General features: G+C 40.0%; 1 protein-coding gene across 1 annotated transcript in view; it reads left to right on the top strand.

Moving 5' to 3' along the window:
• Positions 1–17,238, top strand: part of LOC140937059 (E3 ubiquitin-protein ligase rnf213-alpha-like) — a 59,437-nt gene that overhangs the window by 1,161 nt on the left and 41,038 nt on the right. The window contains exons 3-20 of the mRNA XM_073386590.1: positions 854–952; positions 2,076–2,192; positions 2,587–2,791; positions 3,801–4,106; positions 4,331–4,932; positions 7,432–7,591; positions 8,077–8,294; positions 8,768–9,070; positions 9,614–10,353; positions 10,844–10,986; positions 11,226–11,300; positions 11,564–11,670; positions 12,229–12,379; positions 12,995–13,214; positions 13,921–14,191; positions 14,434–14,607; positions 15,028–15,133; positions 17,056–17,230. Of these exons, the coding sequence (XP_073242691.1) occupies positions 854–952; positions 2,076–2,192; positions 2,587–2,791; positions 3,801–4,106; positions 4,331–4,932; positions 7,432–7,591; positions 8,077–8,294; positions 8,768–9,070; positions 9,614–10,353; positions 10,844–10,986; positions 11,226–11,300; positions 11,564–11,670; positions 12,229–12,379; positions 12,995–13,214; positions 13,921–14,191; positions 14,434–14,607; positions 15,028–15,133; positions 17,056–17,230 (4,172 nt within the window). The remainder of the gene's footprint in view (positions 1–853; positions 953–2,075; positions 2,193–2,586; positions 2,792–3,800; positions 4,107–4,330; positions 4,933–7,431; positions 7,592–8,076; positions 8,295–8,767; positions 9,071–9,613; positions 10,354–10,843; positions 10,987–11,225; positions 11,301–11,563; positions 11,671–12,228; positions 12,380–12,994; positions 13,215–13,920; positions 14,192–14,433; positions 14,608–15,027; positions 15,134–17,055; positions 17,231–17,238) is intronic.

Below are 17,238 nucleotides of genomic sequence, written 5' to 3'. Positions count from 1 at the left end.
TCTAAATAACGCCATTTAACGTGACGTCATCGTGCATTTGGGTTTCCAGACAAAACTACTGGTTAGCCACCGACCAGGGCTAATCTTATCCATCCTCTGTTCAGCGTACGTTGGCGAATCGCCTGGCGAATCGCAAAGTATTTCCGAAGCAAATAACAGCGGGCTGCAAACACAACACTTCCCTATTCGACAAGTGGCTGGAAATCCTTGCCGTGGAAGATTTAACACCAAAAGAACGGTGACCTGAACTTAAGCGAGAGCAGCAAAGAAGACGAGTGTGTTCATCGAGCGGCCGTTGTAAAGCCGTTAGCTCGAGAGTGAATATACTCGGAAATAATGCGAAATGGCTTTGAAGTATTCGTTTAAGCTATTTTTCCTCAAATAAACCGTTGAATTCATGATAAATACTGCTCCACAAGGTTCAAACAGGGTGAATGGCAGAGAAAAATACTTTAAGACTATAATTTTAAGCGGCCAACTGTGTAGCGGTCGCATGGCCCAGTGGTATGAGGCCGCACTTTTTAAGATGGAGGAAGTTGGGGTGCAGGGTCAAATCCTGGCGGATTTTATTTTTTCTTTCATGATATTTTTACTCTTTCGCTTGTTTTCGTTTATTCTCACTGCTGACCCTTTTTAACTTCGCGAGATTTTTGCGAAAACGTATTTCTAGTTAGTTAATTGTTAAGCGTCATATCTAAATCTATTTTCTTGGTATGTTTCCAGTTGAAATGGTACCATTTTTAAAGCTGGAATGAACTGGTCCTTCCTTCAGCTAGTGACTTTCCTAATAGTGTACAAAGGACCTTTGCAATTTTAGTCATACTTAAGTGAACATTTCAAATTGATCTTTTAGAACTGGACAAAGTTGTTATCCGTTGAATGGAGGGATAAACGGTGCGAAGAAATTTGGACTGATCGCTTGTCAAAGAAACTAAGGGAGCGCTTGGAAGAGGTTAGAAAATAATCTTTCTTTTCATGTATTATTACCTTAAAGATACCTGCACTCTTTGTTTCTGCACATTTATAAAACGCACATGACTACTCCTTAGCAGTGGGGGGAGGGGGGGGGGGGGGTGTCGAGCAATTCGCTCGCTACACGATGAGGTACTAGGAATCTGATTACATCTTGGTCTGTATTTTTCTTTGACTTCTGCGAACAATCTTTATCTTTATCTTGTTACTCTTCTAACTCTTCAAATAACTAGTCAAATAGCCGCCGTTTTTATAACGCAAGCTGGTCACGTGTCACGTTTGGGTTAGCTGACGTGGGAATTGAAATCAAGGTGAACTCGGCGTGGGTAGTGTTTTGGTATAACTGAACCTACACGGTTGTGATCGGCAAGAAGCTGCAAAACAATGATAAACTAAAACGCTGGTTAACAAACTCAAACAGGAACTTCAACGAGACTAATGAATCAAGGTCAGCTCTAACATCACAAACACGACCACCTATGAAAAACTAACATCTGACAACGGCAAGCGAACAATATTCCTTAAATGGCAATAAGTAAATTCGCGAGCCAAGCATAAATTCAAGTACAAGTAAAAACGAAAGATCAAAACAGGAAAACGCTTATATGGACAAGTCAAGACTAACCTTGACTCACTTAATGAAACAAAAACTAGACTTGAAAGATGAGACAAATCTGTCTTAAAAAAGACTTTCAAAATACTTCAAAACAGCAGTAACTGTTTTAAACAGTGGATGATACCCTTTCTACTATTTAAAAAACGAGCAGGAGTGTATTATCAGGTTTTCACCTGGTAATACACTCCAAGGCAATAACGTAACTGTGAGGAATTGAAAGATTACCAATGCCAGTCTCAGTCAATGCCAACAGTTTTTAATGGGTAGAATATTGTGCGCGAACGTAATTACTGTCCTAAGAGTGAAGGACGTTACTTGCGATATTCTTTTCTTTTGAAATTTCAGGTATAATCAATATTTGTCAACATTGCATTTGTAAACAAATTCCATTGACCTGTAAATTAGTAGTTATATTTGGTTGACATGTGAAAGTACATTTAAATTTGAAAAATTGGTATGTCTTGTTATATGTTTGTTGTGTTTATAGTGTTTCTGCAATGATCTTGTGGAGTTCTTTACGAAAGCTAACATGGCAGCCCATCATAATCTTGTTCAAGACTTGGTGTCTGAAGTTACATTCGGAAAAGTTGAAAGAATGCTTCAGGTAACATGATATGGCTGAGTACAGTGTACTCAACATGTAATATGATCAGTATTATAATCAAAGTGTGAACTACAAATTATTTTAATTTTGTGGTTCTCCATAAGAAAACAATTGCTAGTATTGATCAATGAAAGAGTAATTACAGAAAAATGCGGATAGTGACTTACAACTCAAAACGGATTGCACAAATGGCATTTAGTTTATCGGATTCAAATTTTCAATGGCAGTCTTTGTCCGAAGTCCTCTGTATTTGAGTTGAGGGTTTTTGTAGCTCGATAAAGAGACGTACAATACCAGCGAGGAGCAATTGCTGCAAACAAAGGTACGCGTAGGACTGTTAGTGTCCTTTAGACATCACTTTTAGTTTTTTCTCTCGTTTGTCGTCTTACTCTAGATGGACAACGAAGGGGAGGAGGTGTTCAAGAACCTCTTCGAGGATGGGCTAAAATCTCCTCAAGCCAAAGAATGTGGCAAGCTCCTAACCCTGATGCTAACGCGTTGCTGGCCTCGACCACAAGGAAGCATTTCATGTTCAAGTAAAGCAAGTCTTCAGCACGTTCTGACCTGGAGGCTATGGTCCTGCTTTTTTCATAGATTCGGTATGCTTCGTTAAAAAGTCATTTTTTTTCCGTTTCGGTCTAATGTGGGCACCACGTACGCCCGTTTGCTTTGTGCAACACATCTTCACGTTCAGCCAGGGACCTTTCTTTACCTAGGAAAAAAAAGCAAGGGAACAATGTTGTTTCTCTATGACAAGTCAATTTATCATGTAAAGAGGACACGTGCGGTTGTCTTCTCATCTGCGTAAACCTGTTATTTGTTTCATTGTGTGATATTCGAACGAATGCTTTCCAACAAATATATATCGCGCAGTTTTCATCACACTGTTCGCAGGAAGTTTCTAAACTTACTAGCTTTCACAGTTTTGTCCCACGAAATAGCGGTTTGGAGGTCACACATGTAACAAATGGTTGCAAAATGTAAAAAGAGAAATGTAACAATGGGTCATTTAAGGGTCGAAATTGCAACAAAAAGAAGGCCCCAAATGTGTTAATAACAGGTCATAAACTGAATTCCACTATTTTCTTGCGTCGTGCCGTCAATATTATTATGAGCTCCCTTTTGGTTTATTTAAGACGCCAAGAACATTCTACAGGCCTAGATCGAGGTGGGCGTTGTCCGGCTAGCTAAAAGACCTCTTTAGCTTGTATGCTTTGGTTTCCCATTGAAGATCGTGTGATAAAAATGTTGTGTACGTGCTGTCAATATCAAAGTTGAGCTGAGATCCCTTTTGGTCTTTTTAGACACCAAGAACATTCCACAGCCCTAGATCGAGACGAGCGTCGTCCAGCTAGCTAATAGACCTCTTTAGTCTTTATCTATTGTTTTCCCTTTAAAGACCGTGTGATCATAATCCAGAGAACTGCTTCTTTTAGATTTTGTTTTAATAACGTTCATATAAACCCATAATTGGTGAACTTCTTTGTAAAATTCACACAACCCACTCTCAAAAAACAAAAATTTACAACCTCCTGTGGCTGCTGTCTTCAGCAAGGTACTGGCCTCAACTTCAATAGCCTAACAATTAAATTTTTTGTTCTATCTTAGGGCGAGAGTCTGATTTTCGTGGAGTACTGGAGGAAGATGGACAAGAGATTTTGATGTTGGCACTTTCATGTTTACAAGCTGCTGTCGACGGTGTTAAGGATGGATCTATAGAATTTCAGTTGCTAAAATTAGTTCTCGAACACTCGGAGCGATTTTTGATGCTTTCTGAGAAAATTAGCCAAAAAGAAAGCACAGAAACAACATTAAAGCAAGTTTTACACCAGCGCTACAGAGAATTAACTGAATTTGAGGAGGAAAGGCAAAAAGTTGCTTTCTTTATAAGGATGTGCTTCTCTTTTAAACAAGGTAATGTCACAAGTTATTAAAGGTAGGCTCAGTAATCCATATGTCATTTAGTTTATTCCCCTACTTTAACCGTCTTTTCTTGGATGGAAACTAGGCAAATTTTTCCCAGCAAAACAGTACCAGTTCTTTTATTGAATATTGTCTTCATGAGGAGGATTTAAAATGAACTTGAAATTATTTTCTTTCTAGATTTGACATTCATAAACATTCATTTCTTCTCATAGTTGATTTGGATCATCTCAGTCAAAAAGTAGACATGGATGTGTCTCTTAAGCCGGTTAAAGAACTAGTACAGTCGACAATAATAGAAGGAAAAGTGTTTCCGGTGGTGACATTCTTCGGGATTTCTCTGAAGGCAAAGCAGATGATTTCCGCTTTGGGCAAGCTTCCTGAAAGCATACTTTTACGGCAGTTTTGGAAAGAAAGCAGCGAGAAGGCATTGAAAATCACTGAACAAAGAGAAGGCCACAGAATGTTTTTGCTGAGTGTTGATGAAGTCGTAGAATTAGTGTGGGCGCCTTCAAATGAAAGGCTACAGTCGTTACAAGAGCGTTTTTTAAGTGGCGCCATTCCTTTTGAAGAGATCGACAAGCTCTTCTTGGTGTTTAAGGACAGTCAGGACCTTGCTAAAGAGATGAAACTGCTTATATCAAAAAGTGAAAGACAAGTCATGGCCCGTAAAGCCCAAATAAACAACCGCATTGAGCAGATAGAACAGTACTATGAATTACAAAACTGCATTGACGCCGCTGAGAAAATTCTGGAGTTCAAAGAACGTCGTGATCTTCAAGGAGATTTTCATTTGGTAGAAGACGTGTATAATCAGGTTTGTCAGAACGATCGATAGGTTTAAACTGATAAGATTTGCACCATTGAGAGTGTATGTTGGGTAACTTGAGATGAACCATCATAGCTTTACGTGACGCTGTCTAACCTGACTGGATGCGTACTTACAACGTAGTTTCTAGCTTGTTGTTTTACCTTTTATCACAGATAATAAGAATAGTTCAATGAGGATGAATATGATGTGAAGAATTATGCAGGTTGAGGTGAATGTTATCGGCCGAGGTGAATAACTGCCTCCGAGATCAGCGTAATTCTTCACATTATAAGAAAACCGAATCCTAGAATTGCTTTATTATTTATTCAAAATATTTGTAAGTTCTTAACAAGAGCTTACCTCTTCGTAGACTTTCTTCAAACTTTTGCCTATTTCTTGGTATGGTTTCAGGATATAAACAACTATATTTTTTGCAGATACTACTGAAAAGGTAGATAACATCTATCTAACAATTATTCCACGAGGGCGCGTTGGATATGAGATGATAGATAGCCAACGAGGCGCGTAGCGCCGAGTTGGCTGTAATCATCTCATATGCAACAAGCGCGAGTGGAATAATTGTTTTATTAAAAACGCCCACAAAATCTCGTTAAGTGACAGCCGTCGATTTTCGGTGCAGTTATGAAGGTAAGAACAACGGAGAAAAACTGTTACCTCGGTCGCTTGTTATGAAATTGTTTGAAACCACAAGCTGGTTTTGCTGAACGAGAAAAGAAGCTATACTGCCGCCTCGATTGCTCTAGTGAATGGCTGCATAGCCTGTATTTGTAGCTGGTTACTTGTGATTTATATTCTTGATGTCGGATAAACAAGCCGCAGTTATCTATCAGCGAGTGACTCGATCGGCGAATGGCTTCGCGATCATGAAGAAACAACAGTTGTCTTCTTTCGTAGCTGGTCAAGGTACTTTAGTTCCATGTTTTCATGTGTTTTTCGACAAACTTTCAAACAAGCTTTTGTGGCTTTTTTGTTTGTTTTTGTCTTTTTTCTTTCGATGAAATTGCATTAATTTTCTAGTATTCTAAGAAATGAATTAAAACGATTTGCTTCGGGCGCCGTTCTATCCTTCGCGAAAAAAAAATCTCAGCAAGCTTCCAATTTTAATTTGACGCGTACACCGACCATATATGGAGAGCATGGTATAATAGCTCATATACCATAACGGCTAAACCAATCAAAATGCTAGAATTTCATTATCCAATGATTCAGTTTTTAATAATAGTATATACACACTCAGTGATCTTGGTAATTCAAACAATCTGATTGGTTAGCTATCTCGGACTATGGCGTTATATTCACCGCGCTAGGCGGTGAATATAAAGCAGAACAAAATCGCTTTCGTGAACTGGGTGTTTTGCCAAAGTTTCATAGTAAAGCCTTTTTGGAAATAAACGAATATCCAAGTGCTGATCACTTTGAAGGCAAGAAAAGACTTCATGGTGTTTAAACAGCGTGATTTATTGTGAAGTGGTTTACTGTAGCTGACTTTTTGTAAAATGAGGTCGCTTTGTCACTGTTTTGTGATTTCGGTATTTTCTCGCAAGACCAATTTTGCCTATAAATAGAAGTTAATTTATGGAGAAAAGAGGAAGGCAAATATTTTCGAAAATTGTACGTGTCAGCAAGTTAACAAGGCAAAGAACTTTGGAGATAAACAACGCTCGCCTTGATCGTAGCCTCTGTTGACAGCATTTGTAAGAAGTGACAAAGAAAACTTTCTCATTCACGGTGAGTTGACAGAAACAAATAAATCTCTACTTTTCCTCTCAGAATTGGGTAGTAATTTAAATTTTCGGCGTTTACTTTTAAACCGTTGATGCTTAAGCTTACAAAACTAGATACAAAAAGATTAAAACTATCATTTGCCATGTTTGAAGATACTGTAAAGATCTAACTTTTGCGCATCCACTGTTTACGGCTTCGTGTTCACGCTTGCATTCACCCGTCAATCAAACTAATCGTTTTTTAATGGTTTCCTTTCTGATTCTGTTGAGATCACTTCGTGTGAATATACTAAAACAATTATTTACCTCAGGCTCGGTTAATATTGTTGAATAATTGTTAATTAAACCATGTTTTGCGTATTCTTGTATTTCTTCTGTTCCGTTCTAGTCAGAAATTGAGCTATTACGTCTTCGGATAGCTGTGAACGCCATTTTTTAGTTCAGTATTGCTCAAGAAGCCTCGCTCCTAGGGAAATGTATACCATCGTTCACCTCGTTTCCAAGCAAATATACCATCGAATCGATGGTATGCTGCCTACATCTTCCAAATGTGGTAAGCGCCAATTGGTTATAAAGAATTAGCCGCGGGATTGGAACCAATCGGAAACGGCGGAATATTTTAAAAGAATACTAATCAGAAGAAGAGACAAAGTAAACCAAGAAAGGGAACAAAAATTAAACTAAATATCAATCGCTTTCCCCTTGGCGTTAGAAGACATACAAAACGTTCTTATCGTTCTTCCTCTTATCACTTAAACAGAAGACCAAAGAATTCAAACAACGACCTCTGAAGACCATGGGTATTGGTTTACAAAACGCAGGAAGAGCACTGTCGAAAATAACTCCTAACCATGTTCGCTGTCTTGCTGCTGTTAACAGATGCCAAGAGTTTATATCGTGGTTGAGGGATACAATTAAAGGTAGTAGAGTGGGCGAAATGAGTTATTTATACGGCAAGAATATATTTATAATCAATAAAAAGAGGGAGCAAAATCGTCTTACCCTATGTAAAATTCCTGAAACGTGCTGGGCCTGAAATTGATAGGAATTGTTTAATAGCCCGAGTAGACTAACAAGGTAAGCAAGCTGCAAAGTTACTCAAAAGCTAGGCGGTAAATAGATGTCCTGGTAGGCCTTTATGTTAAAGGATCGAAAACACTGTAAACATCCAGTCACGGGGACGTAAAAATGGTCCACACTGGAGAAAAGTAAAATGGACGAGTTGGTTAATGATCAGCAGAATTCTGGAGTTTACGGAGTCGTGAATTATGTTTTTGTAGCCTATACTTTCAAGCACAATAAAAAAGAGAAATAATGTGAAAGGAAGGCCACAGGGAAATAATTCTGCCGTCTTTGCAAACTACTGCGGCTACTAATAAGCTTTCTTGTTTTACTTGTATCTTAGGCCCACAAGAACTAAAGGTCCTTGTGGATTTGGCCATTATCTCAGCTGGGGAGACAGACATGGAAACAGCAAGGATCACGTGTCTACATACCAGCTGCCTCGGCTTTGCTCCTCTTATCTTTGACTTGAAATCTTCTTTTGGATTTGATGAATTGATAAAAACATGTGAACCAGTCTGGAATGCAGTGGATGCAGACCCTAGCCTCCCTACAAAACTGGTATGCCTTCTTGATCTTCTGCATGACTTTTTGTTTTGTTTTTGTTTACGGTGTTAGTAATTTTTTGATGGTGAGGTAAATCACTTGAAAGTTGGTTCAGTTATATTGATAGTTCACTGCAGTTTCCAGTTTAACCATGATGTTGGTTACTTCCTTGGGGAAATGCACGCGGCGAGTTGATTTGATGACATCTCAAATTATGTGTCTGCAATACGTAAATAACAGGTTAAAGTAGCAGTCATTGGTTTGTTCCAAACTGCCAGGATTTATAAGCTTTAATCAAGAAACACAAACTCTTTGTTAAAGGAGTCAGGTAGAATTCCTGCCCCGAGACTAAGTAATCTGTTTAGTGATAGAATATTGATAAGAAACCTTCCTTGTTCCTCCTTTGTTAAACAGTTCATTGTGTTATTAACGCCATAGTTGACTACTTTGATCTCTTAATGTCAGTTTTGACTTTGTTTCATGTGTAGATAGACACAAGTCGTCAGTTAGAGTGGCTAAAAGGAGTAGAAAAGTCTCATGGTTCAGTGGCCAAATCCTCTCTAATGGAAGCTAAGGCCATCAATGAACATGGTGTATACCGTGTTGGCTGCGTCAGTGAAGACGTCGAGAAATCAACAGAAACGTTAACCCTCGATGCTGTGATCCAGCTCAAGTTACCCACGGATGAGAAGAGATTCACTCTCGACGACCTGAAAGATTTACAAAGTAAGCTGATGCTCATTGCCGCCAAAGCTTCGCATGGTAAAGAAGACGTGGATCAATTTGTTGATGTAAGTTTAGTGCCTAAATTTCAGGCAAGCTTGTTTTTTTTTTTAACATATGGACAAAGTGCCAATGGGAAGCCATGGTCTTGGAAATTTCAAGCATACCTTTGCTGGCCTCTGTATCTCTTTTAATCCTTACTATGCCAGCCTTAGATATCGTTGAGATCTCACATTTAACTTACCAAGACGTTTCTCTTTGAGTGTAACGGATCTAAAGCAGTTCGTAATGACTACTTACCCAGTGATTTTCTTGGTATATTGCAAGGTGATATCGATGACCCCAAAGTGTCAAACTCTTAGGTTGCAAATACCTGTATCCCTCTGCAGGCCCTTACAAGACTCTCTTCTTCGTTTTTTGTTCGGCCATTCTGATCTTCCAAAGTACCAGTGCCTTCTTTCTGCTGAGCGTTAAGTCTAGAGTGTATTTTGCGGCCTTGGAATCATTAAAGCAGTGTAATCAGAGTATATAGCTGTCGATTTTGCATGTTTCAGATATATTAGATTGGCTTGTAAATTTATGAAGGTTCTTTCTCCTTTCAAAATTGATAGATTCTGCAATGCGTTCAGCGACTTGCTACAGTGTACACCGCACTTCGCAAAGCTGGAGAAGTCAGCCATCTCAAATGGAAATACGAATTTCAGTGTACACCTCGGCTTACTACCACCCGCTCTCTGACTGATGATTTGGCAGGAAAAAGCGAGCAAATGGAGAATTGCCTTGAACAGTGGAAAGACGAGTTGCATGCCAAGCGTATGATGTATAGTGAATTGAATCATTTCACCACCAGGCAGTTGTTGGTCCTTCGAAGGCAGCTGGCGGAGGTTCAGGGAAGAGGTCCCAAGGCTGTCGATAGCATTCCTCTTGAGGTTTATAACCTGTTGGAGAGTGTGTTGCCGGGCGTTGACCCAGCCATTCTTAAGTCGGTGCTTATTTCTTGTGGGATCTGCAACCAGCAAACAGGCCACAATATCGTCAGGTCGTATGGCATTACTGGCACAGTTCATCGTAGCATTCCACTCCACCAGCAAAGGTCGCAGTCATCGAATGTGGAGATGTTTCAAACGCTCGTGGCGAAATTGGAAACGATTGGTTACCCAGATGCAGAGCAGATTGCCATAGCAGCAATGATATCATGTAAAGAGGCCAGCGAAGCAGATCTCATTGTATGGTGTGTAAAAAACGCTAGCAAGAAAGATTTAATTGATGCCAGTTACTCAGAAGCCCTTCATGATCCCAGATATTTGGCGCTTATCGATAAAGACCTAGCCACTCCTGTTGAAGAAGGAAGGTAAGGCATATGCGGAATGGTGAGTCTTATTTGTGCATATTTCCTAAAGTAGCCCTTAGAGAGTTATTGGACATTTTGAACAAATCTTCAGGAAACTGAATATCCGCTACAGAATTTGAAACACGAAATGGCGAAATGACTACACCGTCTTTATCACGTCATCAAGAATAGACAATTAAACGTTTTTCTCTGCTCAATGAAACGTTGTTTTGCCAAACTCATTCTCTTGTAGAGGTTAGATGGAAACTGATATTTTCAAGCACTGAAGCCAGCATACAAGTTGTGCTTAATTTTCTAGCTACAAAATGTAGTTTCTTAAGTCAAACTTGACGCATAGTCAAACCAGGAAACAATAAAAACAATTTTGGTGTTAACAAGAATTTTCCAATACAGTGGCCATAGTTTATAGTTTCCTGATCAGGTTTCAGCGTAAGCTGAGTAACAAACAATCGTTCATTGGATAGCTCGTAATTCTTTTTTGCTTTTTAAGTCCCTCTGTGGAGGACATGATGATTGAGCCAGGGGAAGTTTCACAACCTATGGAAACTGCACTTAGTCTTGACCAGACCGCGGGCGGGGAGTTCCTGAGCCTTGATGAGGTCGGAAAAGTTCTAAGCCAGCTTGCTTCACAAGGTTTGATCCTGGCCTTTGATTTTTTAAAAAGATCTTCCATAATGTGTTCTTGTCACTAAGAACCTGGGGAATGTGGAAATGGAAAGGGAAATTACCTTTTTTCTGTAAAAGAACATTTTAACATCAGCGACTATAAAGGACATTCTGAAACATCTTGGCAGTTGTTAAGGATTAAGTTATCGATTTTTTGTTCCCTAGCAGCATTTTAGAACTAAAACATATCTATCCGTTGTTTGCAGGTCTCAAAAAGCGACGAAGACGTCATCCAAAGTACTTAAAGCGCGGAAAGCCAAATCTTGTTGTTATTCCAAAAGGTAGAAACATACGAGGTCCCATGACGAGTTGTTTTTTTTTTATTTTCTCACTTCCTTTAAAATTTTCATCTTGCAGTTTTTTCCCCTTTCCTTTCTTTCCTCCCGCTTTTCGTCCTTTGATAATAGTCCGCTCTTGCTCAAAGAATATTCCGGCTTTTTCGTGCTTCCATGTCTGTATTTTCAATACATTCTCAATTTGAACCCCGCTCCCTTACTTTTACTTTTCAGTGTGAGTTTGTTATTATTTGACATTCCCATTGCAGATGACATTCTAGGAACGGTGCTGTCCTTGTACATGCAAGACACCTCACAATCTCTGCCAAGTTCCGAAGAAGTTTTGATATGCGCTTCTGATACAACTGCAGAAGAAGTGAGCATTTTCGATTTACAGATGAACAGAAACAACTCTTGGTGTTGTTTAGTTCCCTTTACGGATAGTTTGTATGTGCGACCTGTTTTTAAAAAAAGAAGCTATTTGACACTGGGCAAAGAAACATGTCATTCCATGAGAACATTTCACTTGTAAAATCCAATTAAACTTATAGAATAGATTTTCTACATTTTCATTATGCTTAGGAAACTTGCTCTTGGATTGTCTACTAGGGGAAGGCAGGGCCTGACGTTTGTCGATCAAATTTTGTTTGCACCTGTGGGAAATCCGGACATGAAGGCTTGTATGGTATCCTGGGCTACTCTTTCCCTAGGAGATTCGACTTAGTTATGTGCCGACGCTTGGTAATTTAGCGATTGATTACTTCTTGAGTACTCACAGTGTGACGACTTTATCACTCGTTTGTACGAGCGGGGATGCTGGTTGTAAAGCTGAACAATACTTTCTGTAACTGGCAACAGGCGTCCCTTTTATAAGAAAGCCGACTAGAATTGGAAGATTCTTTCTTTTACATTCGCACTGTAAATTCCCTTGTAGATTGAGCTTCTTTGGCGACGGGCCCTCGGAGACCTTGATGAACAGATGTTCTGTTTGGTGAATGTTGACCTTCTTGACTACACTGTTTCCCAGAAAGCTGCCGACAGCCTTGAGTTTTTAATGCAGGAGCCTCAGTACAATCGCAGCGATGGTATTCAAGCTAATGTTTTTCCTCTGTTTAGACTCTAACCTCTACACTAAGCACCCCTCTTGTAATACGTCCCTAGTCTGAGGCGCAAGGCCCACCTTACGGAAGGGGAGTCGAACTACAAGCATTGTAAAAGCACCAATATTTGGGCAAGAATTCCATTTGTTAAGGAAGGTGTTGCTGTCAACGCAATATGCGGTATCTTATTGAAATTAAAAAAAAGCATCCACAGTCCAGAAGCACTGAAAATAATAAAGTCGTCAGGGGGAGGGGGGGGGGGGGGGCTGACAAGATTCTCTCATCTCTGTGCTAAGCGTCAAAAGTATTAATGTGAACTAACGGGAAAAATCTTTGACTGTAACTGACATAGACTTCAGCTTGAAACCTCTCTCAATTACTGTGTGACTGCAGTTTTCTCATTCTCTGTAAGGTTCTGTTTTTATTGACGCTAAACACTTACGGAAATAATGGATCACGCGAAGGATTTAAGTACGTTTTTTCAACGACAGATCACCTCACACTCATGCAAAAGGCGTTTTCACCTGCAGGAGGTAGTAGCGCTACTATCCTTTTGTTTTTGGCGAGATTTTTAGTGCGGTGAATATTTTCTTGTTGTAGGGCTATCACTTGTGGTTATCTGTAGTTCTGAGAATGAAGACAGAGCTCATATGGCTGCAGCACTTGATCAGCACAGACTTGGCACTATTCCGCATTGTGTTGTATCAAAAGATATCAGGCAATATCTACAGACACAGTTCAAGGCGTGCTCTCGACTACAAGGAAGGCTGCGAGATAAGGTCCTTCCGTGGGAACCTGCTGCAATGGTGGACAAAGAGAAGTAAGAATACAAAGTTGCACCCTATTTCAAGATGCAATACACGTGACTACGCTTACTGCGACTCTAAAGCTAAAGATGAGTCGAAAGACCTTTGTACACCACCACTCCTGTTTAGTTTTAATTATCCATTGGCTAAAACAAAGTACTAGTTAAGATAAGGAAACCCAGTATAACGCTCAGTTAAGCATCAAGTAGAGAATTTTAGCAGCACCACCTAAAACACCATCCCCACCATTAGCAGTACCAACTACACAATCAACACGAACAGCACAACAACAACCACAGCTGGCAAAATCAGTGACTGCACCACCGCTCATTAACACTAACAACACCATATCGACAGCATCAGCGACTCTTCCTACCACTACCAATATCATCAAACAAAACTGCTGCCTGCTTTTTTATCACCAACAACATAACATAGCCAACAGTGCCATCATCTACAGTACCAAACACCACTGTTGTTAATTTCAGCAACAGCCGCCTCAGTACCACCACTGCCAACACCACCTTTAAAACCATCGTTATGAGCCTCAACCCCTGAAAGTGGCATTTGATTGGCCACTTCCACTTCCTTTAAACCGCCACCACCTTTAACAAAACACTGTCCAAACAGGATCAACAACAAGTGTTTTGGAACGTCTAAATTGACCTTTGTCAATATGTTTCCTATCTCTAAAAGAAACATTTCGCTTATCCCACACAGGTTGTCAGTAAGAGTTGTGTCCTCAGAAAGGGCAGGTTGCGGCAAGAGCTTGGTAGTTCGGCGACTAAGTGAAAGCTTAGTTCAACTTGGAAACAATGATGAAGTATTGAGTTACCTCAGAGATATGGAGGCAGATGTGCCTCTGTGTATCAGCGTCCCAATTTATGGACCAGCTGTCGATCAGTGCGCCGTTGTGGAGTCCTTGTTACCGCATATGATTGTGCCTGATCTGCCACTTTCCCGGATTTTTCACCTTGATGTCCATCCATCGGTACTAAATGCTTTGTTACATAATAAAATATTTTAGCATACTTTGACTGAGTAAATATCACATAAACGTATTTAAAAAGGGTTGAGATAGCTACGACCTTAAAAATGTTTGAAATGTACTAAACATTTTTATTCCACAAAAAGTAACACTGAACTCACACGCCAATCAATAGGAAAAGATGTTTAACAACTGATTCGCACCTATCTCAACTGACCGTCCTTGTAATGGTTGTACTTTGACAGGTGAAGAGTGGCCTTGACGCACTTCTGTTTAATCTCTTGATACTTGGTGTCTTGAAAAGCAGTAGTGGACAGGTCTGGAGACGGAGAGTATCTGATTTGTATGTGATTGAGCTAACCACGGGGCCAACACAAGTGGTCAATGAAACTGTTCAAAGGCGACCGGTACTTTCTAAGGTAAGGTTCAGTTAATCGTTAAGCCATCCACATCAGCGTGGCCTAAGAGATATTGTGGGAGCATTTAACTTTTCTCAAGAGAAGAACGGTCTATGCGCTTTTTATGGCTTATTGGACCGATTTAAAGACTTTTTGTGCGACAACTTACGTTGATGTCGCGTTTGCCTATCTCTTCTTATCTTTTAAATATTTCGTTTTTGTTATGAATCATGCCAAGGCCTTTGCGGTTATTTGGTCAGCCCTACTTAAAAAACGCTATAAGACTATTGGGTAGGAACAAGCAAATGGCTCGTGGAAGGTTACATGATCTTTGTTTCACTAGTAAAGTCATTTTTTTAAAAGCTGAAATGATATGTTAACGATGGTAGAATAGTTTAGTGAAGGAAGGCACTGAATCGCTAAATTTTTGTTTTTCAATAGCCTGACGTTCGAAAAGTCAAAGCAGAGCCTTTCTACAGGTTGCTTCCTACCATTGAATGTGAAACACCATTGCGAACGTTGAGTCAGTTGAGGACTCAGAAAATGGGTAAGAAATTCTAGTTTGTAGATACATATTCCTTTCTGTTAGAGTTACCATTTGTTTGATTGAACAGGATGTCAGTTGTGTTTCTTTCTAATTTTATTGTAATTGGTACCAGTTTTCTCTAAACACGGGGAAATTTTGTTTGACTGAGAGATCTGAGTCCCTCACGGAAAACGATACACGGCCTGGTGCAATTTTACTAGGTTTGTCTTCACATGCGAGCTAAAATTGCAGAATCAGCAGTGTCAAAGGGGCTCCGACTATACCTTGTACATTACACTAATAACCCTCTAAAACCCCAATATTCACATGCAAATTCTCTAGACTGAACAACATACGTTTACTCAAGGAATTAGGTGAGAGAATTTGTTTAAAGTATTTTTCTGGAGGTAATTATGTATGGATATGATGAAAAGTAAAATGTTATTTCTGACGAATGAGCCCTCGAAGAAGACAGAAATAAATATTTTGACGGCACGAGATACAACAGGGCCTGGGTACTAGGCCGGGTGCACCATGGGTAGCCATATCGGGAGTAAATAAGGCTGCGTATATCACGTGTACGTCATCTAGGCTTACGAACCACCCTCTCTTTGGTTTTTCTTTATTTTTGTTTTATTTATTTTTAGGAGCAACATATTCTCGATGACATTGTAAAGTCCCGTAGGAAGGGCTTTGAACTTGAGCCTTGGTTCCTACCCAGATTTCCTGCCCGCATTTTTTCCCTTCGGGGTTTTTTTGGGCAGGTTTTTTCTGGCCTCCGTCTGACCGCATTTACTTCAGTTTGTAAGCGGTAGCTCAGCTCTGCTAGTTTTCGGTTTTTTCCCGTTTCTTATTTTATGTACTTGTACAGTTATCTCAGTTTTGCACCTGCTCCTTTACTTGATATATTTAGTTTCTATGTATGTCTAGGTCAGCTGTCCCGTAACCGCTCTTTAGGTGGCGACATAAGTCTCGTTTGATGCAGTTAGGTTGCAGGCAATGTTACGGACTTCTAGCCAGGGTCGTTATCCATTTGTTTACTTTCAATGTCCTGCCCTAGCCTTTTATGGCAGCCTTACTGGTTATTGGGCTACGTGCCTTGTTGGGTACATTAGTGGAGATAATTCCCAGTTTTCCTGGCACTCAGCCTCTGTGCTCCTGAAGTGTTCCCGGTCCCAGTTATCCGTTGATCAGAGTTTTATTAAATTTCCCCAGCCTAACTGGCAGCCTAACTGGCACTAAGCCTGCGTGCTTCTTTGGGGGACTCAGGTCGAGATCGACCAGTTGTAGCAGATCTCTCTTTTGCTTAGCCTCTGTGCTCCTGCCGCGTTCCCTGTGCCAGTTATGCGTTGTCAGAGTTTTATTAATTAGTTTCCCCAACCTAACTGGCACTAAGCCTGCGTGCTTATTTGGATATTTGGGGGATTTAGGTCGAGATCGACCAGTTATAGCAGTTTTTCTTTTTGCTTAGCCTCTGTGCTCCTACCGTGTTCCCTGTGCCAGCTATATGTTGTAAGAGTTTTATTAATTAGTTTCCCCAGAATAACTGGCAGCCTAACTGGCACTAAGCCTGCGTGCTTAACTGGGTGATTCAGGTCAAGAGCGACCATTTGTAGCACGAGTTTTTTCTTTTTGTGAAAGCTAGTTTACGAGTGTTGTACACTAGGTATTCACCAGTAATCACCTATTATTGTATTTACATAAGTACTTTGTAGGGTTGGTTCTCGCCAAGCCATCCCAAAATAAACTTATTTGCCATTACGTTTTGTCTGTTGATGTTGTGTAGTGGAGTCAAAATCTGATGTTAGTCACTTTTGGGTCTTAAAGGGTTAAAAAGGAAAGTAGATAGAACAGGTAAGGTAAAATTATAACGCGCAAGTGTCTTGTTGGAATGTTTATGCATGCCATATCTAAAACCTTTTTGCTCTTTCCTTTTTTCGCAGGTTGTGTTAATCTCAACCCTCTGTTCGACAATGCTGAATTTCAAAGCTCATATGTTCAGCGGGCGTTTCAGTATCTCAACTTTTGGGAGTCAGCAAGAGAGAACCTGAATCAATTCTGGTTTATTCCAAGTCAGGTGATGGGTGACCATGCAGATTGTATAGACACGCTCGTAAGGTACATTG

The sequence above is a fragment of the Porites lutea genome, chromosome 5 (genome assembly GCF_958299795.1).
Source record: "Porites lutea chromosome 5, jaPorLute2.1, whole genome shotgun sequence".
Classification (NCBI taxonomy): domain Eukaryota; kingdom Metazoa; phylum Cnidaria; class Anthozoa; order Scleractinia; family Poritidae; genus Porites; species Porites lutea.
The sequence above is the reverse complement of the archived record's forward strand: the minus strand, read 5'-3'. Positions and strand labels throughout refer to the sequence as shown.